The sequence below is a fragment of the Panthera pardus genome, unplaced genomic scaffold (genome assembly GCF_024362965.1).
Source record: "Panthera pardus isolate Hobbes unplaced genomic scaffold, ASM2436296v1 HiC_scaffold_22, whole genome shotgun sequence".
Taxonomy (NCBI): domain Eukaryota; kingdom Metazoa; phylum Chordata; class Mammalia; order Carnivora; family Felidae; genus Panthera; species Panthera pardus.
In genome coordinates, this window is record NW_026526788.1 from 60,169,808 (window position 1) to 60,197,423 (window position 27,616).

The 27,616-nt window shown below is 44.5% G+C and overlaps 1 protein-coding gene across 6 annotated transcripts in view; it reads left to right on the forward strand.

The window, feature by feature from the left end:
* The window catches only part of SUFU (SUFU negative regulator of hedgehog signaling), a 123,995-nt gene that overhangs the window by 3,277 nt on the left and 93,102 nt on the right, over window positions 1–27,616 (forward strand). For all 6 annotated transcript variants that reach the window (XM_019459267.2, XM_019459271.2, XM_019459268.2 and 3 more), the window contains exon 2: window positions 468–602. In XM_019459267.2, coding sequence (XP_019314812.1) covers window positions 468–602 — 135 coding nt within the window. The remainder of the gene's footprint in view (window positions 1–467; window positions 603–27,616) is intronic.

Sequence of the window (27,616 nt, forward strand, 5' to 3'; positions counted from 1 at the left end):
AGAGGCAGGAGTGGAGCTGAGCCTCTGCTTCCAGGAACAATGCCCATTGGGGATGCTCAGGATGGTCTTTCAACAGAAGCCAATTGATTGACTAATGCACCTCTTGCTTTGAAGCTTGGCATGTTTACAGGCGCCATGGAAGAGAGATAATCCCTTCCAATCCCGTTTGGGATTGGTAATTTGAAACAGGAGCAATCAAAAGGGACAACCACCCACTCTGTTTTATTTCTAAAAGAGTTCCTGCATATAGGGGACAGGAGAAGGGAGCCTCTTGTGCTTACAGAATCGGGCAGTTTCTAGCTGCCCATCCCTTGATCTTATCCCAGAGAGGTATGGCCTCCTTTTAGTTATCTTTCATCCCAGGTTCCTCCGCGATGGGGTCTTTAGATTTGTAAGGCATAACTGCTTAGCTTCACATTGTCTGCTTTCAGACTCACACTGACTCCCTTGTGTTTTGTGTTTTGCAGGTTGGGCGGCCCAGACCCCTTGGACTATGTTAGCATGTACAGGAACGTGGGGAGCCCTTCTGCCAATATCCCTGAACACTGGCACTACATCAGCTTTGGCCTGAGTGATCTCTATGGTGACAGCAGAGTCCATGAGTGAGTGTGTGACACCCGCCCACCCTCCACCTGTCTGTTTCTTAGCCTTGAGCCTTATTTCTGGGGTTTCCCTCAGCAGGGGTGATAATGTCATAGTTCTGTGAAGTTGGCATTTTTCAGGTGGAACCTCTGGGTTTCTGCCCTCTGCTTATACCTGCATATGCCAGAGTGATCCACGTCAGCACCCGAGCTCTGCTCATCTGGTGTGGGACAGTGTTGATGATGAGCAAGTGTTCCAAAACCATCAGAGTTTTCTAAGCTTGCTTTGGTGTTTGAGCCCAGAGGACAGTCAGCATAGCTATGACCCAGAATTTGAGTTGATGCTTTTAGGTCTACTTGTTTTATTCCCTCTAGCTTATTATGAAGAATTTTAAACATAAAGCAAAGTTGAAAGAATTTTATAGTGAACACACAAATACCCACCACCTAGATTCTGCAATTAACATTTTACCTACTTGCTTTATTATGAATATATCCATCTCTATCCTTCTGTTGATCTTATCTACTCCTTGTCTACTTCCTTTTAACCTGCGGTTGTCTGTACTCAGATTATCTATAGTACATTTTTTATTCTAGTCTAGTCTAGTCCCATTTTCCGCCCTGTACATTTCTGCCCTGTACATTTCTGTACACACCTGCCTTCCCCACTTCCCTCTATAACCACTGAATTTAAACAATTTTTAATATTAAGTTAAACATCAACTTAGTGTTAAGTCTGCTAAAAAAATAAGTTACATTAACAATAATGAAAGCTAACATTTATTAAGTATTGATGATGAGCCAGGTATTCTTCTCTTCACTTTGTATATATAAACTAATTTTATTTTCAACACAGTCATGTAATACTGGTAGATGCTCATATATGCCCCATTTTATGGATCAGGAAACTGAGACACAAAGAGAATCTATAACTTGCTTAAGGTCACGCAGCTTAGAAGTGGTGGAGCAGGATTCTAATGCAGGCATTTTGGCTCCAGAGTTCATACTCTTTAAAAAAAAAAAAAAAAAATTTAAGTTTATTTTGAGGGAGAGAGCGCACAAGCAGGGAAAGGGCAGAGAGGAGAGACAGAATCCCAAGCAGGCTCTGTGCCATCAGCTCAGAGCCTAATATGGGGCTTGAACCCATGAACCATGAGATCATGACCTGAGCCGAGATCACGAGTCGGATGCTTAACCGACTGTGCCACCCCGGCACCCATCCAGACTTCATATTCTTAATGACTGTGCTCTCCCATTTCTTAAACAATTATGTCATGTACTCCAGTAAGTTACTGTCTGTAATTAAAACAAATTTTTTTTTTTGTTTCCATCTACACCTTTTCATGGGAGGGATTCTTTTCTTCAATTCAAATGTTTTCTTGGGCACCTGGGTGGCTCATCAGCTAAGCATCTGACTTTGGCTCAGGTCATGATCTCACGGTTCATGAGTTGAGCCCCGCATCTGGTGAGCACAAGCCCTGCTTCTCTGCTTCGGGCAAGCTTGAGCCCCACTTTCGGTGAGGCCTGCTTCTCTCTCCTCTCTCTCTTTGCCCCTCATGGGTTTCTCTCTCCCTCCCTCTCTCACTGTCCCTCGCTCACTTGCGCCCTCTCTCTCAAAACAAACAAACAAATAAATGTTTTCCTTCTCTTCCCCCTTGTTAGCATGGTTAATCAAGAGCTGATTCTATTTCTGTTATCATAGCCTCTCCTGTTTTTTTGTTTCTTGTCCCCTTTTGCCTCCTATACTATCATTTTGGTATCTTGGTGATGACTACTTAGCATGTGTAGGTTGAAAGACTAGCAGGGTTCTTCCTGCCCTGCCTCAGCATAAGAGGCTGGTTCTGGAGATGATCATGGTATCATGATGAAGAAGATGATAATAATCTTTTTTTTTTTTTTTTTTTTTTTTTTGCTTTTTGTAGTTCTTACTAGCTTCTTTATCATTGCATCAAATACTTTACAATCTTACCAGGTTCTTTTGTTATCTCCGTTTTATAGATGAGAAAACGGAGTCACTTAGGGGTAAATGAATTGCCTAAAATAAAAGAACTAGGATTCACTTGAGCTGTCTTGAGTCCAAAGTCTGAGCTCTTAACCACTGGGCTACTTTACCTCTCTGATCACAGGTCCAATCCAACTTCCTCTTCTCTCTTGTTAAGCTGGGGGCGCAGGCCTCATCTCCTTACTGATCACATGTCGAGAGCAATGCCTGGGCCTGCCTTTACAGCCTTCCAAACAGATCCATTGCAATGTCAGCAGAAGGCTTTGGGAACAGTGAATTAACCTTGCCTGAATGCGGACCCTGCATTACAGTATTAATAATGGAGATAAAATAGCAAACAGATGTGGGGAGTAAAGGCACTATGCTGGACTTTAATGTATATTTTTAATAAGAACCTGCAGAGTGCAGTGAGCCTGTACCTTTTTGTTGACAGATTTATTCCAGTCAAAGGAATATCATTTCCTATTTGGGTTAAAGCTTCTTACACTCTATCTGCTTATCGGGTATGGGTCCAAGGCCTAAAGTGACAAGAAGAACATAATTGAGAAAGCTCCATATTTCACAGGGGGCAACCTCTGAATTTTAAAGACGGCCTTCCTTACTGTTTTTTCATGTTTGAAAGTACCCCTTTATATGTGTACAATTTCTGTCTGATAAAACACTTTGATATTTGTATGTCATTTACGACAATAGTGAGATCTCCATTTGGGCTGTATCTCACCACTGGAATCTAGTGTTTTCTGATATTATGTCCTACATCTAGAAGGACATGGAAGGAGTGTTCTTGGATATTTACCCAGTTCTGGTCTATGTTACAGAAGTCAAAAGTACCTTTGTAATTGGCCTTGTGCTGGTGTGACTGGTCTCTTCTCGATCCTGGTAAGTTTCTTAAAGAAAAGTTTGCTTTTCCAAACATTTCATGTGGCAAGGCCTCTTTGAAACAGATTTAAAAATTCTTATTTAATTTAGTGTTTGAAGTTGAGGTTAGAAAGGCGAGTGTTCTATCATCCAGTTTAAGTGCTAAGAAATGTTGAATTGGAATTATGGCAAATGAGTCTCTGGTAATGCTCTTCTCCCACTGTCTTTTCTCTTTCCATTCAGTGAAAAAAGGGCCGAAGCATTGGTTCATTTATTCAGCATACATTCGTTAAGCACCTATTTTGTACCAGACGCAGAACATCCTAATAGGTGTCTGAGGGATAAAATGCCAAGACGTAATTCCTATCTTAAGGAGGTCATGTTCTAGAGGGGAGATGAATATAAAGAGAGGCTTATAGTACTGGGTGATAAATGCCGTAATCCATGGCTGAAGAACATGACCTGGGAGCAGAGTAGAGGGCGTGACTTTTAGTCAAGCTGCTGGATTGGAAGAAGCTCCAGGGAGAGGCACTTGCAAGCTGCAGGCCAGTAGGAACGGCACAGGGGGAATCTGCAACCTGACACTTCAGGGTGCCAGCACTCACTGTCAGGATTGAGGGGACTTTAAAAATCTTCTGGCCCAGTGTTTCCCAAACTTCTAGTGCTGCCTTCATGATTTTTGCCATGTAGTAAGATCATCTATTCTATGTTCTCTTTAACCCCCCTTTTGGAGTGCCTGGCTGGTTCAGTGGGAGGAACGTGATATTCTTGATGTTGTGGTCATGGGTTCAAGCCCCACGTTGGGCATAGAGCTCACTGAAAATCAACAAACTAACTGACTCTCCCCTTTTAAAAACTATTATAAATATATTTTTAAAAGTTTAATATATATTAAATATATATTTTAAAGTTCAGTCATGGGGCGCCTGGGTGGCTCAGTCGGTTAAGCGTCCGACTTCAGCTCAGGTCATGATCTCGCGGTCCGTGAGTTCGAGCCCCGCATTGGGCTCTGTGCTGACCGCTCAGAGCCTGGAGCCTGTTTTGGATTCTGTGTCTCCCTCTCTCTCTGACCCTCCCTCATTCATGCTCTGTTTCTCTCTGTCTCAAAAATAAATAAACGTTAAAAAATTTTTTTTTTAAATAAATAAATAAATAAAAGTTCAGTCACTACCATGTATGGAAACCAGTATCACTTGCCATAATTTAAAGGTAACTATAGAAATAAATGCAGTGATAACAAAGCAATATTATTAAATTCTGATTTAGTACTGTGGCCTGTCACAGAAGATTCTAAATCTGAGGCCAGCTTTCTTTTTTTTTTTTAAGTTTTTTTTAATGTTTATTTATTTTTGAGAGAGAGATTGACAGAGTGTGAGCAAGGGAGGGGCAGAGAGAGAGGGAGAGACAGAATCTGAAGCAGGCTTCAGGCTCTGAGCTGTCAGCGCAGAGCCTGATGCGGGGCTTAAACTCACAAACTGCGAGATCGTGACCTGAGCCGAAGTCGGATGCTCAACCGACTGAGCCACCCAGGTGCCCCGGCCAGCATTCTCTTTGTTCAAGAGATAAGCAAGTATGAGAGAGGTATTAAAAAGATACACTAACACCAAATAAAGCCTGGCCCTAGACATGATTAGAAAAATTGAAAGTGAATTGTAAAGGGAACTTAAAAAAAAAATGATTCAGTACTATTATTATTATTTTTTTAATTATTTTAATGTTTATTTATTTTTGAGAGAGAGAGAGACAGAGCGCAAGCAAGGGAGGGCAGGGAGAGAGGGAGACACAGAATTCAAAGCAGGCCTCAGGCTCTGAGCTGTCAGCACAGAGTCTGATGCGGGGCTTGAACTCACGAACTGTGAGATCATGACCTGCGCCAAAGTCAGACGCTTAACCAACTGAGCCACCAGGTGCCCCTGATTCAGTACTATTATTGTCACAGACAAATAGGAAACACTGATCTAGTCCATGTCCCTTAATTGTAAGTGGAGGAAAGTACAGCAGGCTGCTAAAGACCATACCACAACCAAATGAGAGTGGCAGGGTCTCCCAGAGTCCCCACTCTCCTAAGCTCTCTTTCATGAATGGGAAGAAAGGAATGCATGGATATTGTTTGTTTTTAACCTAATAACATAAGCAAACTTTTTTTTTTTTTTTAGCTTTTACTATATTCCAGGTTAGTGCTAAATTCTTTTTATAAAGTTATCCCTTTATGTAATCCCTATAGTAATTCTACGACACAAGGAATTCTTATTACATCTTGCTTATAGATACAGGCGTTTAGGCTTAGTGAACTTACTGCATTGGTGGTAAATTAGAAGCCATGTCTAGTGATCCCACAGCTTGTATTCTGAACCACTATGCTGTATTGCCTTTGCGTTTTATCTTATTTTATTTATTTACTTATTTTTAAATATTTATTTAAAAAAATATTTATTTATTTTTTGGAGAGCACAAGCAGGGGAGGGGCAGAGAGAGGGGGATAGAGGATCTCAAGCGGGCTCCATGCCGACAGGCTGACATTAGCGAGCCCAAAGTAGGGCTCGAACCCACAAACTGTGAGATCATGACCTGAGCCAAAGTCGGATGCTCAACTGACTGAGCTACCCAGGTGTCCCTGTCTTTCCATTTTAATGAGTTACTGGCATTTATTAAATGCCTACAGCGTGCCTCCTCCCATTAAGATCTTCCCTTCTCACAGCTTGTCGAGGATAAGGACAAGCAGAAGTCCAGGGGTCCCTTGCATTTCTTCTTGCTCCTAGCAGGCTTGCTTTGGGAGCAGGAGGGGACCCCCACCCTGGTAGCCCTAAAAGGAGTGAAGAGCAAGCTGGTTGCATGAGCCCTGAGATGGCCAGGTTCTTTCCCTCTTCACATTCACCAAAGGAAACAGGACAAGAGAGCACTTGTTTGAATTAAAAGGCTCTTAAGAGACTCTTTCTGAAGTTGGAGAGATGGAACAAGTTCCAGCTCCGGGCAGCCACGGGCAAGAATGGAGTGCTTTTCTAGGAACCCCAAAGGCTCCCCTCAGCTGACTTTAGCGGCCGGGATTGTCGTGTTGCTCTTCCCCTGGGCTGGGAGGTGTGAGCGTCAGCTGCCAAGTGCTTGTTGGAAGCTTCCAGCTCTGGCCCTTCCCTTTGTGGCCGGCAGCTGTGTACTGGGACGTGAAGATTTGCAGGGCTGTGGAAGAGGTGGCTTCAGCACCACTCTCTGTGGGGATTTCTAGCTGCCCTGGTGCTTCCAGCAGCCCTAGCTGGACCCAAACGACAGGAGGCCTAACCAGGGTGCAAGAGGCTGGCCAGTTGCACAGTGTATTTGTGATCTCAGGCCGATTTCCCTGGTGGGATTCCACTGAGCAGATCATCTGCTGTACATGTTGGCTGGTTCCAAAGACAGACTCTGTGTGGTGTTGGCCCACAGGCTGGCCGCTCCACAGGCTAGAGCTTCACCTCTACCTCCCATGGTCGATCTGGGCCCTGCCCCACAAACGCTGGCTTCTTGGTGGGTATGTCTGGAGTTTGGAGTTGTTCTTGCTCCCCTTGGGGCTGGAACTGCTGTTGCCCGGCTTTCTGTGGCCGCCCCTGCTGGGTTGGTAGAGGACCTCCTTTTCCCTTCAGGTTCCCTTCAGGTTGGGCTCTGTACCAATGAGTTATTTATTAAAATACTGGATACAGATTAACTTTTCCACTTGTTGTTTTGTGTGGCCTTGGTCCCCTGCAGTTGGGAAATGCTAATTTTCCCTCCTTAAAGCTGGGTTTGCAGGAACTTTTTAATGTGTCATTTCATCCCCTGGGGTTTCCAGTGGAAATCCTGCCTTTGCCATAACACACCTGTCCTGGGAGCGTGGTCCATCCTCTGGTTGGGCCTTTGCTTTCTTCCCAGAGCTCTCGAGAAACTGACAACCGGAATCCCTTCTGTAAGCCACCTACAGATGGCAGGCCCTGGCCCTCCTCCTGGCTGGCACAGCAGGCTGAGGAAGTGCTCTGCAGGCTCATGGCAGGGCAGGCCTCCCTGAAGCTTTGGTCCCCTGAGCCTTTCATCCCAGAGGCGTTAAGTTTTGGGAGGACCGTGTGAAATGGTGGTGCTCTCTGCTAAGGGCAGAGGGTCTGGACTACCTAGAGAAAGTGGGGTGCCATTGGTCCTTGCCCAGAGAGTAATGGCCAGCAGCAGGGCTAGAATTCTTGAAGCTGAAACCACCACTTTGGGTTGGATTTCAGGGCCCAGATCTCCAAGTTTTGAAATGTTGAGAATTCTGTTTCTTTTGTAACCTCAGGAAGACCTAAGGAAGTGTGGGGCTCCCAGCAGATCTGTGTGGGTATGTGGCCTGAAAAAGCATTTCATTTGCAGTGTGGATCATCTCTTCCTTCATGGGGTAAGGATTCCAGATATTTCAGTTCAGACAGTTGAGACAATTCGGATAGCGGACAATTGGGAAGAGGTTCCTTGAGCTGGCCCAGTCAAACGCACTTTAAAAAGTTTGAGCAGCCTGATTATCAGGAGTGACTGCCACTCACAGCGACACTGGGCTGGTCAGCACTGGAAGATTTCCTTCTCTTTCCACAGAGAGAAACAAAGACTTGGAAGCCTTTATGGGTTTTACATGATTGATCTCTCAGTCCCAGGAATCTTCCCTGTTCAGCCTGCCCTGCTAGTCTCCCGTCTTCCACACATGAGGCTTTTTCCGTATCGATTGCTGCTCCTTGCACCGGCCGTGTTCTGGGTCTCAGTTTGCCAGCGTTTGCCTTGCCCAGAATTCTGACTCAGAGCTCATGACTCTGGACTTTAATCTTTGATTCCTCAATTCATTCTTCCATCCTGCCTCTGAGGTATCCCACTCAGCTACCTTTTCTATTTCAGTAGTGTAGTTCTGACGTCGGGTCCCAAGGTATGTGTGCAATGTGACCTTGTCCTCTCTGACCCGAGCTCCACAGGCTTGGTCTCCTCGCGCGGCATGTACCTTTGTAGCTCACCGCCCTGCTTGCCGAGCTTTCTGACACAGAGCCTGGAGCTGCACAGCACACCTCCCCGGCAAAACTATCTCGAGGGTCCCGGTCAGACAGAACATTTGGGAAGGTGATGTGTTTGGAGAGGGGTGGGGGGACAATGAGAAGTTACACCTACCTTCTGTCCTCAAAACACCCAACATCTGCTTGATAAAAGGGGCCGAGACCCTGGGAAAGAAGACAATGAGGTTTGGGGCTGGGAGCAGTGTTTTTGGCTTTGCCTGATTTCTGTGGCTTTGAGGCTGCCTCCCCTCACCCTGTGAACTTCAGGGCTTTGAGAAACTCAAAATATGTAATAATAATTGTAAGTACTTTAGTTCTCACTATGTGCAAGGCACTGTTCTAATTTCTTTCTCTCAGCAGCTCTGTGGGATAGGAATTGATATCTTTTTTGTAAGGAAACTGAGGCACAGAAATGTTAAGGAACTTGTGCACCCAGCCAGTGAATGCTGGAGCTGGGCCGTAAACCCAGGCAGTCTGGCTCCAGCAGGCCTCACCCGTCCCTTCCTCTGCTTGCACAGGGGCAGAGTGGGGGGCAGCTGTTACAGTTGTACACCTAAGTTCAAAAGTATCTTGGCTTAATGGAGTGTGAATAGTTAAGCAGGAAGTGCTTTGTAGCAGAAATGTTGAACTGGATGTTGAAGCAACTTTGTAGAGAAGAAAGAGTCCTGCTGGGTAATGGCAAGAGGGTAAAACTAGAGGGTAGGTGACAGGATCCTGTGTCATCTCTCCAGTCAGGGCCTCTGCTGCCTTAGTGTAGTCATTTTTAGTAAGTTGCCAGGAAAAGTCTGCAACTCTTAAAAGCACGAAGGTGATGCTTCCAGCTTGGGTGTCAAGTTCACATGGTCATGCTTCTTTAGTGGCCAGGGATGTGCCCAGCATTCCATCAGCCCAGAGTGTGTCCTGACCAGGATGTGTGGGGTCTCTGATCATTCTCTCTGGGGAGGGAGGGCGTGTGGAAATGAGGAACACTTCAAAGTTGGGAGTGCCTACACCGTCTGGCTGGGGCGTCTGCAGTGCTAATCTGGGAAGGATATTTTTTCTGATATAAAGGTGTCTTTTCACCCTGGAGAGGATATTTTTTTCCCTCTGTCCTTATATTAATGCAAATTAGTTTATTAGTTTAAAAAACACTTTAATTTCTATAATTAATTAATTATCTTATTGTGGTAAAATGTATATAACATAGGATTTACCATTTTAGCCATTTTAAAAATTTCATTAAAAAAAAACTTTAGAGGCATCTAGGTGGCTTAGTGGGTTGAGCGTTCAACTTCGGCTCACGTCCTGATCTCATGGTTTGTGGGATTGAACCTCGCTGACAGCACAGAGCCTGCTTGGAATTCTCTTTCTCCCTCTTTCTCTGCCCCCTGCCCAAAATAAACATTCAAAAAATTTTGTTTCATTATTTTTAAAAATCTTAACTCCAGTATAGTTAACATACAGAGTTATATTAGTTTCAGGTGTACAACAACATAGTGATTCAATAATTTTGTACATTACTCAGTGCTCATCATGATAAATATACTCTTAATCTCCTTTACCTACTTCACTCATTCCCCCTCCCTCCCCCCACCTCCCCTCTAGTAACCATCAGTTTGTTCTCTATAGTTAAGAGTCTGTTTTTTGGTCTCTCTTTTTCTTTGTTCATTTGTTTTGTTTCTTAATTTCCACCTATGAATGAAATGTAATGATTTTTTTTATTCAATGGACTTTATATTCTAGAGCAGCTTTAGGCTTAACAGAAAATTGAACAATGGGACAAAGAGTTCCCATACACACCTTTACTTTACTTTGTTTGTAGTTTCCCCTGTTATTAACATCATGCATTAGTGCAATACATTTGTTATAATTGATGAACCAATACTGATACATTATTTTTAACTGATGTCCACAGTTTACATTAGGGTTCACTCTTTGTGTTATACAGTTTTATAAGTTTTTTTAAAATATTTTTTTAATGTTTATTCTTGACACACACACACACACACACACACACATACACACACACGGAGTGTGAGTGGGGGGAGGGACACAGAGAGAGAGAGGGAGACACAGAATCTGAAGTAGGCTCCAGGCTCTGAGCTGTCAGCACAGAGCCTGACGCAGGGCTCGAAATTACCAGCGGTGAGATCATGACCTGAGCCAAAGTCGGACGCTTAACTGACTGGGCCACCCAGGTGCCCCCAGGTTTGTAAGTTTTGGCAAATACATGTCCTGACAAATACCATTATAGTATCGTGCAGAATAGTTTCACTGCCCTAAAAATGTGCTGTTTTTTGCCTATTTATCCCTTCCTCCCTCTCCCCAAGCCTCTGGTGACTACTAATTATTTTGCCGTGTTGCCTTTTCCAAAATGTCACATAGTTGGAATCATCCAAAACATAGCCTTTTCAGACTGACTTTTTTTTTTTTTTACAAGCAATATGCATTTAAGGTTCCTTGAAGTCTTTTTCTGGCTTGCTCATTTCCTTTTATCACTGAATAATGTTTCATTGTGTGTGTATGTACTACAATTTATTTATTATTGAAGGACATCTTGATTGTTTCCAGTTTTTGGCAATTTTGAATAAAGCTGCCATAAGCATTTATATGCAGGTTTTTGTGTGGACATGTTTTCAACTCATTTGAGTAAAGTTGCTGGATCATATGGTAAGACTGTATTTAATTTTGTAAGAAACAGCAAAACTGTCTTCCAACGTGGCTGTACCATTTTGCATCCCTACCAGCAGCGAATAATAGTTCCTCTTATTCTGTGTGCTCACCAGCATTTGGTATTGTCAGTGTTTTGGATTTTAGCCATTGTAATCGGGGTGGATTGGTATCTCATTGTTGTATTGGTTTGCAATTCCCCGATGACATATGATGTTGAGCATCTTTCCATCTGCTTATCTGCCATCTGTATCTCTGCTTTGGTGACTTGGTTTCTGTTCCTAACGTCCTCCCACTCCCCACTTCACCCCCAAACACACAAACCCTTTTTCTCACATTATGGGTTCAGACAGTGGGGCTAATCATGTTTTTGGCATGTTTGCCCTTTGGTCACTTCTCAAGCTATTAAGTAAGTTAGTTCCCCTGAGTAGATGCTGAGTCCACATCAGAATTCCTCCGTCTCTATTGGTACTAACTGGGGCTAGCTCGTGAATTCTCTACCTTTTCCCCGATCATGGCGTCTTCCATAAAATCTGTAGCTGGTACTGGGACCCATAGTCTCAAGACCAAGGTTCAAGATTGATTGTGCCTTCCAGTACAGATGATAGAAGGACTTGTGAGCAAACTTTCCACTCTAGGTCCTGGTGAGTTTCTTCTTGCTTTAGATGAGAAATTAATACAGCAGGCTCCTTGAGGTCCCAGCCAGACCTCAAACTCTCCGTCTTAATTGAACCAGCATTGAGAAGATTTTCCAAAATCCAAAACTTTCCTGGCCTGTACCTCTCTTGTTCCATCCATCATTGTTGTTACTTTTTAGTTATAAGTTTGCTTTTTTCACTCACAAAGACAGTTGAACCATTTTACCCAAAATGTTGGAAATTAGAGAAGGGAGGAAAAAAAAGTATTCCTAATCCTCTCACCTTTTGTCTGTGATCCTATATCTATCTTCACGGTGATTTCCATAAGTAATTCGTGATGAGTGTTGCTGTCCCAGGTGTGTGTAGGGCTTCTGTCTTTTTCGAGTCCCCTCAGTTTGGGAGTTAACGTCTTTCAGAGCTTCCCCACTGCATGGCTAATGCTCTTTTCGAAATTCAATCAGCCCACAGCTGCTAGGGTTTCCAAATTCTGAAAACAGCACATTTGTTTGGGAAGATGGTTCCTACTCATTGCCATGTTGCATTAACTACATTCTCCTCGTTCTCGGCCCCCTGCCCCCCTGCTTTAGCTGATTGACTTCTCACAGGTATAAGGAGCAGTTTCCATAGTAAATGTGCTGTGCTGGCTACCCACCTCTCAGTTAATACCTAGTCCCTTAAATACAAATCACCATGCTTGGTGGTGGTAGCCCTGAGGATGTGTGTTGTTCCAACTGTTGTTTTCCCTTTAGAAATGTGATCGGTGATTAGATCTGGTGATCACCATCACCCGGAAATGGACACCATGAGTCTCCTTATTTCTCCCTTTCTTGGGTGTGTGGATACAGAAGACTGAGATGGCTTACATAGTGCCCCAGGCTCCTCGTACCCAATGTGCACAGAAGTTTCATAGGTATGAGCACAAGTATAAGCACAAAGGATGAGATCCTTTTCAGGTAATTGCCTGAAATAAATGGGCTGTCATTCAGGGCTTGTGAGGCTTTCTGCCATACACAGGAATCAAATAATTGAACAATAGTAGATCTCTCCTGGCACTGGGTCTCCCATTGATGGGTGGGGACACTTGATTCTCATTCAGCATTAATCACTGGCCTGTTTGGAGGCCAGCCATTCATTTGGTACAGAGATAGTCACTGCTTGGGCAATTCTGGGCATGAGGTATATATTAATGGCAGCATACTCTTGGTCTGGTCTTCACGGAGCCTCCAGTCTTTTTGGCTGAAGAGTCCTTGAACTGGAAAACATTATGGGCAGGTGGGCCTGATAACAGCCTCGGAGCCTGAGGTCATCACACGGAACCTCCTTGCCTTCTTTTCTGCAGTCCCTGCCTTGAAGCCTGGTGGAAGGCTTTTTCAAGCAGGAGTCCTGAGACTCAGAAACATGGCGAGGCCTGTGTTTGGGGCTAGACCAGTTGCCCATTTGTTGGGGAGAAAGTGGGTTCATAGCAACTTCTGAGAGGGACGTGTTCCACTGGACTCCAGGCTCTATATTAGTGTGTTAGTAAAAGATAGTGGCCTTCAAAGCTCCCTTTCCTTCCTACTCCCTTCCATGTTACTCAGGCTTCTTGAGGCTCCGGTCATAGAACCGGCTTTGCCACAAGAAGGCCAGTCAAGGAGATGCTTTTGTTTTTCCAGGGCTGACCGCCCTGTGATGCCTGGGGGCACTTGGAGCCCTGCCTCTGACCACTGGTTTCCCTTACTCTGATCTCAGGCCTTTTAACATGAGGTCAGGAGCTCAGGAGCCATGCCTGTGGGGAGGGGTAACTACTAGAGAATGGGGCCTGGCCCAGGCTCTCCATCTGATCCCAGGGGGTCAAGCCAGCTGGCTGCACTTTCTGCTTGTGATGGATTTGACTCCTAAATGCTTCTGAAAAGCTGGTTGGTTAGAGGAGAAAGTGTAGTGAAAACTGACAGCCAACGATGCTGTGGCTTGCCCTAACCCCTTCTCCTTTCTGCTCTAGCTTTTCCAATATATCAGGTTGCAGGCATCCTGGATTCTTGCCCTCCTGGAGCCAGTCTGACAATTTTTCATTCCCGTGGCCAGGGTTTTGTGCAGAGAAGAGGCCCAGAAGGAAGGCAGTAGCTGCACGTGGAGCCTTTGGGTTTGGAGCTTTGAAGGAACATTGCTGATATGGATCCCTTAGTTCTGTGCTAGCTCTGTGGCTGAGGGCAGTTGTCCACGGCATCTTACTCATATCACTCCCCTGCTTAGAACCATCCATTGGCTTCCCACTGGTAACTTTGGGGTTTCTCTGGCTGTTGAGAAAGCATTCTCACATTGGAGGTGAAGAATTCTCTCGGTTCAGCATCAAGCCTGAGCATTTAGCTCTTTCGGGAGGATTCCTTCAGTCTGGACCCTTATTCCCCTAAGAGGGGAGATAATCCAAGTGCACAGCATTTTCATAGAGTCAGAGCGTTCCTTTGAGAGGAGGGGTGTGATTTTGGTAAAAATGTCTGAACTTTGCTTTATCGGGGTGGTGGAGTACTTCCAGCATCTAGCACAATGCTTGGGACACCATAAACCTTTAATTGATTTCTGTACCCGTTTAGTGCACATTATCTAAACGTGTGTGTGGTGCTCTGTGACATGCCGAGAGTACCATGGGAGTAAGAAGGCAATGTTTCTGTGCTCATGGATCTTACATTCTTATAGGAAAAACATGTAAAAGGTTCATATAGGTTTAGATAGTGCAGGTGCTGTGTTGAAAATACAGCAGGGGTGATGTGCTAGGGAGCACCTGAGTGGAAGTAGGAGCTGAGGTGGGTGGAGAGGGTATGTTTAGTAGGGAACCAGTGGTGGTTTCCCTGAAGATATAACATTTGAACTCATTGACAAAGTGGTAACCAGGGCTGTCACATTATTCAAGTCCACGGGCACCATTCATATTATTCTGTGCACTTGGTGCTCCTTGGAGTTGTACAATGCTCTGGTCATTCTACCATGTGAAAATTGTAGGCAGTGAAAATAGGTAGAGCAAAGACCCTGAGGCAGGAGGGACCTTGAGGTGTTTAAGGAACTAAAACAAACAAACAAACAAACAAAAAAACCCACAAAAAAACAAAAAAACCACCCGCCAGTATGTCTGGGACTTGGTAAGAGAGAAGGACAATGGAGCATGTTGAGGCTGGAGAGTTTGAAGGCAATGTAAAGAATGTGACATTCAACAAATTATCTGTCGACTCGAGGGAAGTCAAGGGATGATGTGATGAGGGGAAGCAGGAGTATGGTTTTAGGAAACTTTTCCAGTAGTGTGGGACCTCAGCACCAGTAGGAAAGCATGGGAACAGAGTCGAGTGATGTGTTTTATTTCCCTAAAAAGGAAACAGCAGCAAAAGTGGCTCAAAGGAAATGCCACTAAGTCATTTTGATAGTGACTGAGAGGAAGGCTCATTGCTTTTTTAATACTGTCTTATCTTGCTTGTTGTTGAATGTCTCAGCCTTATTATCTCTTTGGATGGCAATGGGAATATGATTACCATTTAGCATTTGCTCAGCTGTGACATAATGTACCCATGTACAGAGCTCAAAAAGTACAGTCCTTGCCCTTGGGGAACTGAGATGCTGAAAAGATTTGTTTCTTCCCATTATCCTCTTTCAGATGTCTTGATCTTCTGGGGCGGCTGGCTTCCCAGGGTCCTGGAGGATAGTGGGTGGACAAAGGCCCTTGGGCAGAATGCTCTGGCCCTTGGGTCTGTAAGAAGCCCCGAGCTGTACACCTGTATGCAGGTGGCATCTTGCTTACCATATCAGACTGGTATTGCCACTGTTGGCCTAGCCTGTCTCCCCACGCCCCCCCCCCCCCCGTCCTTCTCCTCCTTCTTTTTTGTTTATTTATTTAAGCAACCTCTACACCCAACGTGGGTCTCAAACTCATGACCCGGAGATCAAGAGCTGCATGCTCTATCGACTGAACCAGCTAGGTGCCCCATCATTTCTTATTTTTTAAAAATGTTTACTGATTTACTTTGAGCAAGAGAGAGAGAGAGAGAGAGAGAGAGAGAGAGAGAGAATGAGTGAGCAGGGAGGGGCAGAAAGGGCAAGAGAATCCCAAGCAGGCTCCATGTTCAGCTTGGAGCCCAACTCGGGGATTGATCTCATGAATCATGAGATCATGACCTGAACCGAAGTCAAGAGTTGGAGGCTCAACCAACTGAGCCACCCAGGTGCCCCCCCCCTTATCTATTCTTCTTCTTATTTTTTTTAATGTTTATTTTTGAGAGAAACAGAGACAGAATGTGAGTGGGTTGGGACAGAGAGAGAGGGAGACACAGAATCTGAAACAGGCTCCAGGCTCTGAGCTGTCAGCACAGAGCCCGACGTGGGGCTCGAACTCACGAGCTGTGAGATCATGACCTGAGCTGAAGTCGGACGCTTAACTGACTGAGCCACCCAGGTGCCCCAATCTATTCTTATTTAAAAAAAAAAATTTTTTTTAACGTTTATTTATTTTTGAGACAGAGAGAGACAGAGCATGAATGGGGGAGGATCAGAGAGAGAGAGGGAGACACAGAATCGGAAGCAGGCTCCAGGCTCCGAGCTGTCAGCCCAGAGCCCGACGCGGGGCTCGAACTCATGGGCCGCGAGATTGTGACCTGAGTTGAAGTCGGACGCTTAACCGACTGAGCCACCCAGGCGCCCCCCCTTTTTTTTTTTTAATTTTTTTTTTAACGTATTCTTATTTTTTAAAAGGTTTTGTACAGATGTTGTTTAAGCCAAAGCCAAGAGTGGGAGCTATTGTAATGATGCCAAGAAACCCAAGCACTAGGCTCTTCATTGGCCCAGAATTCTTATACAGCACCAGCTGGCTTGGAGACCAACCTTTTGGTTTCTTGCTGGTAGTTGGGAGTAGAGGGGAGAATGTATAGTAGGTCTCCACTAAGGGAGGCTGAACTGTGAGCTTCACCACCTTGCAGAAAAGGTGCTGCTCTTGGCTTGGTGTTTTTCCTTTTTAAAAATTATTTTATTTTATTCAAAAATCTTTCCTGGGGCACCAGGGTCGCTGAGTCGGTTGAGTGTCTGATATTTTTCTTTGGCTCAGGTCATAATATCACGGTTCGTGGGATTGAGCCCCACATCGGGCTCTGTGCTGAGTGTGGAGTCTGCTTAGGATTCTCTCTTTCCTGCTCTCTGTGCCCCTCCCCTGCACATGACTGCTTTCTCTCTCTCTCTCTCAAAATAAATAAACAAATAAACATAAAATTCTTTTCCAGTTTAATGGGGATATAGTTGACATACAGCAACTGTGTAAGTTTAGAGTGTATAGCATAATGACTTCACTTACATATTTTATGAAATGATTATCACAGTAAGTTTAATTAACATCCATTATCTTATATGGAGAAAGAAAGAAAGAAAGAAAGAAAGAAAGAAAGAAAGAAAGAAAGAAATGTATATGTGTTTGTGTGTGTATGCATGTGATAAGATCTCATAGGATTTATTCTCTTGGTGACTTTCACATCGGGGTGTCCGGCTGGCTCAGTCGTTAGAGCATGTGACTGTTTTTATTTTTTTTATTTTTTTAATGTTTATTTATTTTTGAGAGAGAGAGAGAGAGAGACAAGGGGAAGGGGAAGAGAGAGAGGGAGCCACAGAATCTGAAGCAGGCTCCAGGCTTCGAGCTGTCAGCACAGAGCCCAATGTGGGGCCTCAACCCGTGAACCATGAGATCATGACCTGAGCTAAAGTCAGATGCTTAACCAACTGAGCCAACCAAGCGTCCCAAGAGCATGTGATTCTTTTTATTTACTTTATTTTTAATATAATTTATTGTCAAAATTGGCTTCTGTACAACATCCAGTAAGAGCATGTGATTCTTGATCTCGGCGTCATGAGTTCAAGCCCCATGTTGGAGCTAAGCATGAAGCTTACTTTAAAAAATTAAAAAAATTTTTTTAATGTTTATTTATTTTGAGAGAGAGAGAGAGAGAGAGGCAGAGTGTGAACAGGAGAGGAAGAGAGGGAGACACAGAATCCAAAACGGGCTCCAGGCTCTGAGCTATCAGCACAGAGGCCGACGCGGGGCTTGAACCCATGAGCCATGAAATCATGACCTGAGCTGAAGTTGGACGCTCAACTGACTGGGCCACCCAGGCACCCCCCCCCCCCCAAATTTTTTGAATATACCATATAGCAGTGCTAACTACAGACATCATGTTGTATATTACATCCCTGGGACTTACCTTGTAACTGGAAGTTTGTACCTTTTGATTGCCTGGTGTTTTTCTTAGACTCAGTGTCTCAGTCTGGGGAAGCTCTTTGTTCACTGAAAGCCTGGGATAGAGTTAAATGCCCTAAGTGTTGAGAGCCAGGTGAACTCGGCTGGTTTCTCAGCTGAATCAGTCCTGTGAGCTACTGTTTTTAAACTTGAGGAATGCTTTGGGAATGTGGTCCTTGGCTCCCAGCAAGGGATCTCAGGAAACATCTACTTGAGTGAGGCAAATGCATTCCATGAATCTGGTTGGGTGCCGTGTAGTGGAAAGAGCATCTACTACTCAGAGTTAAAACTCTGAGGCCGCTGCCCTGCCCCGTGGCCTCATCAGACTCCCAGCTCAGTGTGAGAATGCAGTCTTGGCGGGTGTTATTTTGCCCTTCCCTCACCCCTTCCTTCCTTCCTTCCTTCCTTCCTTCCTTCCTTCCTTCCTTCCTTCCTTCTTTCCCTCCTCCTTCTACCCTTCTCCCTTCCTCCCTTTCTTTTGTTATGATTATACAAAATTACTATAATATAGCTGGAAGTTTTTAAAAAAATCTTAGCTATGTCAAAATATTACCATAAAACATATTTCAAAAGAAGTGTACAAAGTTTCACTACCCAGTATAATATTTGTGTAAGTCACCAAACACGATTTTAGAACAGCTAATGAAGTTATCTGTAAATGTGAATTGTTCAAAAATAAAAATGTCACCTTTGCAAATGTTTAGGTCCAAGATTGGGAAGTTGGGCAAAGCTGGATGACATGGGCAGCCCTTGAAGGATGCAGCTGATTAAACTCCAGAGCCTAGAAGTTGGGAACCTAGAGTCATCTGCTGACGTTTTAAGGGAGAAATGATATGCAGAGACTGCTTCTAGTGAGCACTAAACAAAGGAAGGATGAATACTAGCTTCTCTGGGAGGTGGGGGGCCCTGGCCAGGTGCTGGACACTGGACCATCCCATTTTAAGCCTCCTAACTGCCCTTTGAGGCAAGTATCCTTATCCCAGTTTAATAGCTCAGGAAATGGGGGCATGTGGAACTTAACTTGCCCAAGGAGCAGCGAGGGAGTAGTGGACTGGGCTTGTGTTAGCTCAGGCATCTTCCTCTGCCAATATTCTTGCCCACATTGCTGGACTCGTCTCTGGCATCTTACTGGATGCTAGAGTAGTATAATTTTGTGTAATTTTCACCCTAAGTCTACCCTGGGACCTCCAAAGGGCCCAGGGAGATCAAGACTAAGAATTTCTGACATCTACCTTCCTCACTTCCCGCTTCCTGATCACTGCTGGCGGGCTCACCACTCTGCCTAAGCCCTTCAGCCCATAACCTTGGGTGAGCATTTCCCTCCTTACCCCTTACCTACCATTCTAAATATTATAAAACTTTGCCTCTTTTCTCAGATTCAATGTAGTTAGTAAACCTTTGTTTGGTCTCAGTGTGTGCACGTCACCAGTAGTCAGTCATCCGATGTCTTTTGCCACCTACTAAGTACCCAGCATTGGTCTGTGTTCAGTGTGTGTCACTTTGGGGGACTACAAAGAGGTAGAAGAATGGCAGGACTCCACAGTATAATGTGAGAGACCCTTGCTTAAAATGTAAGGGAGACCACACAAAGAATTATATTAGAGATAAAACAGTGCTTTGAGAGAACATAGTGTGGGAAAAAAGAGCATAGTTTCACTTAAAGACATGGTAATTGAGAAGGGCTTTGACAAGAGGACTTGGGAAGATAAGCCTGGACTGGAAGGGCCTTCCAGGGTGGGAGGTCAACAGTAGTCATGGGATCATGTGTTTGGGACATGGGGGTTGCTGGGTGTCATGGCGTAGTGTTGGTAATGGTATGGACCTAGGAGCAGAAAGGCTGCTCAATGTCAGAAATGCTGCACAACACCTGTGGCCTGCCTCATTTTCTTGACCTACCAGTTTGGTGACCCTGCACAAAATGGTGGATGAAGTTAGCCACACATGATAACATGATACAGTCTTGGACACGCACGCACTCACGCACACACACACTTGGATCCTAGTCATGATGCCTTCTTTCCTTATTGCTCATAGACCAACTTCTGAAATCTCTTATTCTGGGACTCCTAAACCCAAGCAAATGATATGGATTTCCTCCAGTATGGGTTATTTGAGGGGAAAAAAGAAAACAAGCAATATGCGTCAAGATGTTTGCCAAAGCACAAAAGAGTGCAGCTTTGGAAGCAACCGCCTGTCCTACAAGAAAGCCTTGGTCAAGTAAAGGAGCATATATAATTTCCTCTTTTGTAGTATATGATAGTTCTACTCCTTTCATAATAGCAAAAATGATTTCCAATATGAAAAATCTGTCCACGTTTGTGAACCAAGAAAATAGTAATTCTTTATTGTCTGAGTGTATAGTGATTGGCTTGGTTGCCACTCTCCTGGCGCTGAAGGGACCAGAGGAGGGATTGAGATTTGAGAACCTGCAAAGAAAGAATTGTGTAGGGTGTTCCTCTTCAGAGTGACCTTTAGCAGTGACCTTCTATCGAGGGAGATTGCCAGCCCTAGGCAGTCGTGCGAGAGTGAGCCCTGGCCTCTCTCTCCTGCCTCCCTCTAATTTCCTGTCAGAGCTCCCACTGACTGAACCCAATCGGAAGCCAGAGGGCTTAGGACCCTGACACAGGTCAGCTTCAGAAGGCAGAGAGCAAGGTGAGTATATTGGTTTTCTATGCATAACAAATTATCATAAACTCAGCAGCTTACAACAACACACGTTACCTCACGTCTCCTTTGGGTTAGGAGTCCAGGCGTAGCTTAGCTCAATGTTCTGTTTCAGATTTCACAAGGCTGAAATCATGGTATCAGCTGGGCTGCATTCACATCTGAGGCCCCACTGGGGAAGGATCTACTTCCAAACTCCCTCAGGTTGTTGGCAGAACACCTTTTCTTGTAGCTATAGGGGTTACAGAAGCTTCTTTAAAGCCAACAACAGAGATAGCGACTGCTAACAAAACATAGTCTTATATAATGTAACATCCTCATGGGCATGATAACCCATCACCTGGCCATATTCTGTTGGTTAGAAGCAGGTCAAAGGTCCTGTTGTCATTCAGGGAGAGGAGGCAGAGATCACAGGCGCCACCTCAGGATCCATCTGCTATAATGAGGATGGATCTGGACGGGCAAATAAAATATTCAGCTCAGACACCTGGTGCAGAGAAGGTGATTAACACCTGATCCTTCCTGAAGGTTGGCAGAGGGCAGAGAAGAAGGGAACAACCTGTGTGGAGTCTCGAAGGCAAGGAGGTCATTAGGGTATCCAGATATCTGCCATTCCATTCATTAGGCTTGGTGCTTAGAGTGTTCGGCAGAAGAGGTGGATGGGACCCAGGTCATTGTGAGGTTTGGGGAGAGGTCTGGACTTTCTCCTGAAGATTTAGTGGGGGGAGTTTTAGAGGATTTTTAAGCAGCTGGGAGATATATTCCCTTTGGGGAATGTCAGAGCAAATAACTAAGGAGGGCAAGAAGCAGATCAGTGAGTGTTATGGACATCCAGGGGAAGAATGCAGAAGGCCAACCTATGGTATTGCAGCTAGGATGGAGAGAAGAGGATTGATTTGAGCTGCTGAGGAGGAAGGACAACTTGGTGACAACTTGGTGACTGCTTGTCTGGCTATGCAAGGGAATGAGGCAGGACTGGATGATGACACTCAGGATTCTGGCTTCATGGCTGTATCAGTTTCCTATTGCTAGTGGCTTAAAGACACATTTATGATCTCACAGTTATGGAGGCCAGAAGTCTGACATGGGTCTCACCGGGTTAAAGTCAAGATGTCAGTTGGGCTGCATTCCATTCTCGGGACTGAAGGGAGAACCCATTTCCTTCCCTTTTCCATCTTCCAGAAGCCACACTCATTTCTTGGTTCATGCCCCTTCCTCCATCTTCATGGCTAGGAAGGGTAGGCCAAGTCCTCATACCACACCTGTCTGCCTATTCTTCTACATCTTCTATCTCTCATCTTTTCTTTGAAGGACTCATGTGCTTAGATAGAGCTAACCTACGTAATCCAGAATAATCTTCCCATCTCAAGATCCTTAACTTAATCACATCTGCAAAGTCCTTTTTGCCATGTAAGGTAACATTTACAGGTTCCAGGGATTAGAATGTGGACATCTTTGGGGAGCCATTATATAGACTACCATGACAGTACTCTTTTTCAGTTAGGGAAAGATGGAGAAGGACCAGTTTTGGGGAGATACTGAGTTCAGATTTGCATATATTGAGTTGGAGGTGTTAGAGTCTGCTCCTTTGTTTGGGGATAGATTTGGGAATCCTTAACAGAGGCATGGTGCCCGAAGCCACTTTGTGTGGTTACCTGCAGAGATTGTGTATGGTAAGGAGATGGCAGAAACTGCAGGAAGTGGGGCTTTGGCTTCTGTCCTTTTTTCACTTACAGAGTTCCCTAGGGGACGGGTGAAGACCATGAACAGAGAAATGCTCACATTCTGTTTTCCCTGAGGAAGTGCTTTCCAATGGTGCCCTCCTTTTGCCAAGCAAATCTATATTCTCTGCATGTGTATAAGGGACAGAGCAGTGGCTAATTCCAGGGTATCATGAGGTTTGGGGCAGCACTGAGGACTTTGGAGCAAATTGACTTTTGAGAAACTTGGTGCTCTAAGCAAGTGCCAGAGTTTGGATGAGAGGCCCTTGAATTTATTTGGCATGCTCTGGGAGGCAGAGGTGAAGAGGTAGTCTCCTTGCAGAGCCCCAGAGCTACTGGAGGTCTTTGGTTGAGGTCTTTCTGTAATTTCTGCGTCCAGCTGGGACTAAGGCTAGGCTTTGCCCTGTGCCTGTTAGAGATATGCATGGCGGGGGCGGGGGGGGGGGGTGTATGTGGCCTTGGAGGGAAGCCACCAAAGGAAAAGGTCTGTAGGTCTGTTCCCAGGGATAGGATTTAAAGGCTCCATTCTTCTGGGAGAGAATATCCAACCCAGAAAGGCTGGGAACTAAGTTTAATTTCCAAGAAGAAGGGCTGGTTAGAAGGGAAGACCAACGAGGGAGTAGGGAAAGAGGAAGGGGGAAGAAGAGATAAGAGGAGCCTTTGTAGGGAATGAAGTGACATCACTCCTCGTTCTGAAATTGGACTGGCCTGGCCTCCTGTGCCCTATGTTTCCTGAGGCAAATAGTCTACTCTTCCTTTTCTTTTGATAACAATATTGAGCTTGAGACTGAGCCACAGTCCCTAGACCTGCCTTTAGAGGTACCACCTTCTCAAGGCGGAGCATTCACAGCTGCCTTAGCTGGCCCGGCATTCCTTGCTTCAGATACCAATGGACATATCCAAGCCACCACCAGGGAAAGGGTGCACTGCCCACGGGCCTCTCCTGTCATATCATGAATGTCCAATATATACACTCAGCGAACAGATTCTATGAGAAGTCTGGCAGATAACAGTAGTAATAAGACACAGCCCTGTCCTTGTGGGGTTTACAGTCTAGACCAGAGATTATAACAGCAGAAAATGTGGAAAATGCAAAGACTTTGAGAAAGAAAAATTGACTGTGGTAGCCACTATAATAATTTTATTGTATTTTCTTTTTCACAAACATACACACATACATATATTTTATGTATTTTTACATAAAATTTTTACATAAAATTTTTACATAAAATTGTGTGTGTATGCACAAATACATATATTAAAATTTTTTTTTAGTGTTTATTTTTGAGAGAGAGAGAGAGAGATGGAGTGCGAGCAGGGGAGAGGCAAAGAGAGAGGGAGACACAGAATCTGAAGCAGGCTCCAGGTTCTGAGCTGTCAGCACAGAGCCCGATGCAGGGCTCGAACTCACAAACCAAGAGATTGTGATCTGAGCCGAAGTCAGATGCTTAACCTATTGAGCCACCCAGATGCCCCCCAAAGTATATATTTTTAATGTTTATTTATTTTGGGGAGAGCGTAAGCAGGGGAGTGGCAGAGAGAAGGGGACAGAAGATCAGAAGCAGGCTCTTCATTGTCAGCAGCGAGCCCGATGTGCAGCTTGAATTCATGAACTGTGAGATCATGACCTGAACTGCAGTCAGACACTCAATCGACTGAACCACCCAGGTGCCCCTGCACAAATATTTTGAACTACATTTTGTATTAAATTTTGGTTCATGCTTTTTCATGACCATTTGTAGTAAAATATGTATTTACCATTAAAAAAAATTTTTTTAGCATTTATTTATTTTTTGAGAGGCAGAGAGAGACAGTATGAGTGGGGAAGGGACAGAGAGAGAGGGAGACACAGAATCCGAAGCAGGATCCAGGCTCTGAGCTGTCAGCACAGAGCCTGACACAGGGCTCGAACTCTCGAACAGGAGATCATGACCTGAGCCGAAGTCAGACACTTAACCAACTGAGCCACCCGGGTGCCCCTGTATTTACCATTTTAACCATTTGTAGATGTACAGTCCTGTGGAATTAAATACATTCACATTGTTATGGAGTCACCATCCATTTCCAGAATTTTTTCATCTTCCCAGCTGAAGCTCTGTATTCGTTAAACAGTAACTCCCCATTCCTCCTTCTCCCCACCCCTATTCTAGCTAGTCTTGTCTCCTTTTTTAATGGAGATGTGGCAACCATCATGCCATTTTATGTATTTATGAATTTGACTACCCTAGGTACCTCTTATGAGTGGAATCATACATTTTCCTTTTGTGTCTGGCTTATATCACTTAGCCATAAGTGATACAAACCTTTTCAAGGTTTATCCATGTTGTAGCATGTGTCAGAGTTTCCTTCCTTTTTAAGGTTGAATACTATTCCATTGTGTGGATGTACCATATTTTCTTTATCCATTCACCCGTGAGTGAACATTTGGGTTGTTTTCACCTTTTGACTATTGTGAATATTGCTGCTATGAACATTGGTATACAGGTATCTGTTTAAGTCCGTTTTCATTTCTTTTGGGTTATACTCAAAAGTGGAGTTGCTGAATCATATGATAAATTTATGTTTATTTTGTTTTTTGAGGAACCACCGTACTATTTTCCAGCTGCACTATTTTGCATTCCCATCAGCAACTCACAAGACTTCTAGTGTCATGACCACTTTATTTATACGTTTATTCTATAGTTAACAGTAGGTGAACAGCAAATAATAGAGGCTTTAGAGTGGGGTTCTGACATCATCTTCCCTTCTCTCCTCACCAGTTAGAGGTGCAAAGCCCTTGGCTTCTCAAAGCTTAAGAGATTAGTCCTCCTGTTTTCAGAACTCTCATTTTGAATGTTTCTGTGATGTCCCACCACAACATGAACCAGAACTTAGAATACCTCAGCTTATAGAACATTTAGACTGTTTCTAAATTCTTTTCTCTTATAAATACCATGGAATATATTTATGCAAAAAACTTTTTCCAAATACAAGATTATCCTCTTAGGGTGAATTTCCAGAACTGGGAACTACTATAGATAATAGCTGACACTTGAGACAGTACCCACTGTATTCCAGGCACTGTTTTGAGTGTTTCATATACATTAACTCATTTAAGTAGTTACCATATGATAGCTACTTGTATCTCCAGTAAAAAAATTTTTAGGGGCACTTGGGTGGCTCAGTTGGTTAAGCGTCCAACTTCAGCTCAGGTCACGATCTCACGGTTCATGGGTTCGAGCTCTGCTTCGGGCTCAGTGCTGAGGGCTCAGAGCCTGGACCCTGCTTCAGATTCTGTGTCTTCTTCTCTCTCTGCCCCTCCCGACTCACGCTCTTTCTTTTTAATGTTTATTTTTGAGAGAGACAGAGCATGAGCAGGGGAGGGGCAGAGAGAGAGAGAGAGACACAGGACCCGAAGCAGGCTCCATCGAGGCTCTCAGCCGTCAGCACAGAGCCCGAAGCCCAGCTCGAACCCACGAACTGTGAGATCGTGACCTGAGCCGAAGTCAGACGCTTAAAACGACTGAACCACCCAGGTGCCCCTCATATCTCCATTTTAGAAAATAGACTTTATTTATTTATTTATTTATTTTCTCTAAACAGACTTTATTTTTTAGGTTTATAGCAAAATTGGGTGGAAGTAGAGTTCCCGTATACCCTCTGCCCTCACACAGGCACAGCCTCCCTGACTATTTTTTAAAAATATTTTTATTTATTTTTGAGAGCGAGAGAGAAACAGAGCACGAGCAGGGGAGGGGCAGAGAGAGAGGGAGACACAGAATCTGAAGCAGGCTCCAGGCGCTGAGCTGTCAGCACAGAGTCTGACACAGGGCTCGAACTCGTGAACTGTGAGATCATGACCTGAGCTGAAGTCAGATGCTTAACTGACCAAGCTACCCAGGTGCCCCATCCTGACTATTAACATCCAGTACCAGAATGGTATGTTTGTTACAATTGGTGAAACTACACGGACACATCATTATCACCCATACTCCATAGTTTACCTTAGGGTTTATTCTTCATGTCCCCATTTTTATAGATGAAGAAACTGAGGCACAGAGAGGATAGGTGATTTGCCCTCCAGCCAGGAAGTAGTAGAGCCAGGACTTGAGCATAGGTCACCTGGCTCCAGAGACTTTCTTTTCTGCACTGCTGACATTTTGATGGTTCTTGATGCATATTTGGCGCTTTCTAATTTGGCAACATTTTGCTTTGTGTGGGTCAGATAGTGACACTTCAGTGTTGGGTGATTGCCCAAATTTGCTCAAGATTAATGGCTTTCCCTAGACATGAGGCTTTCAGTTCTAAAGCCAAGGAAATCCTGGGAAAACAAGGACAAGTTGGTCACCCTATTTCAGTGACACCGGAGTCCTGGGGCCCATGATGAAGTGTTTTTAGTAAGTAGGTCAAGAGCTGGAGCTTCCCCAGATCATGGGAGGCCGGTGATGGCCAGAAGGATGAGAGGAAGTTGCCAGATACACTTCCTGTTCCCTGACCTGTCCACATTTGTTTCTGGGCACACTGACCAGGGCTCCTACTTGGTGTTCTGGAATTTAAACTGCCCAGGAGAGCAGTGGATCAGATTATGTGATGACTCTTCGTAACTAACTGTCTTTTGATGGTTGGTGGGTGTTTGCTGCTTTTTGGAGAGGGGTGTAAAAGGACCCCGGATACTTGGGCTGGCTAACAGCCTAACCCTCCCCTGCAGCACAATTTTTCTGCCCAGAGCACAGCTGAGTGTAATTATACAATGCCTAGAGTGTTTGCTGTGCAACTCAGGTATGTTGCAACATCCTGAGCTGTGGGCTGGCAGTAGGCAAACACATCTTGAAAAGATAGGTGGGTGGTCACATTTGTGACGTGAGAGGGATAAGGCTTGTTGCCAGCTACACTATAGGATTGCCAGAGCACTTCCACTGGATATTAGAGTATCTCGAGACCAGCAGGGACCACTTCTTCTGGGGTCAGGCTCGTTCTTGATGGAAAGGGTTGCTGCCTGAGTCTGTTAGCTCATTCTTTTCGTCTTTACTGAGCACCTATTGTACACCAAGATATATATTCAGAGAAGTGTCCCTGCTCCCTGCTCTGCAGTCGTTTCCACCTAGTTCCTGCCTACTGCCTGTAGACAGCCAATATTATTAGTTTCTGATTTATTATTCCTGTGTTGCTTTTTGCACAAATGAGCAGATATATGTATATTTTCCTATCTTCCCCCTCTTTCTTCCTCAACAGGTAGTATTCTGTAGTACTTTTTTTTTTTTTTTTTTTTTTTACTTGACAGTATCCATATCA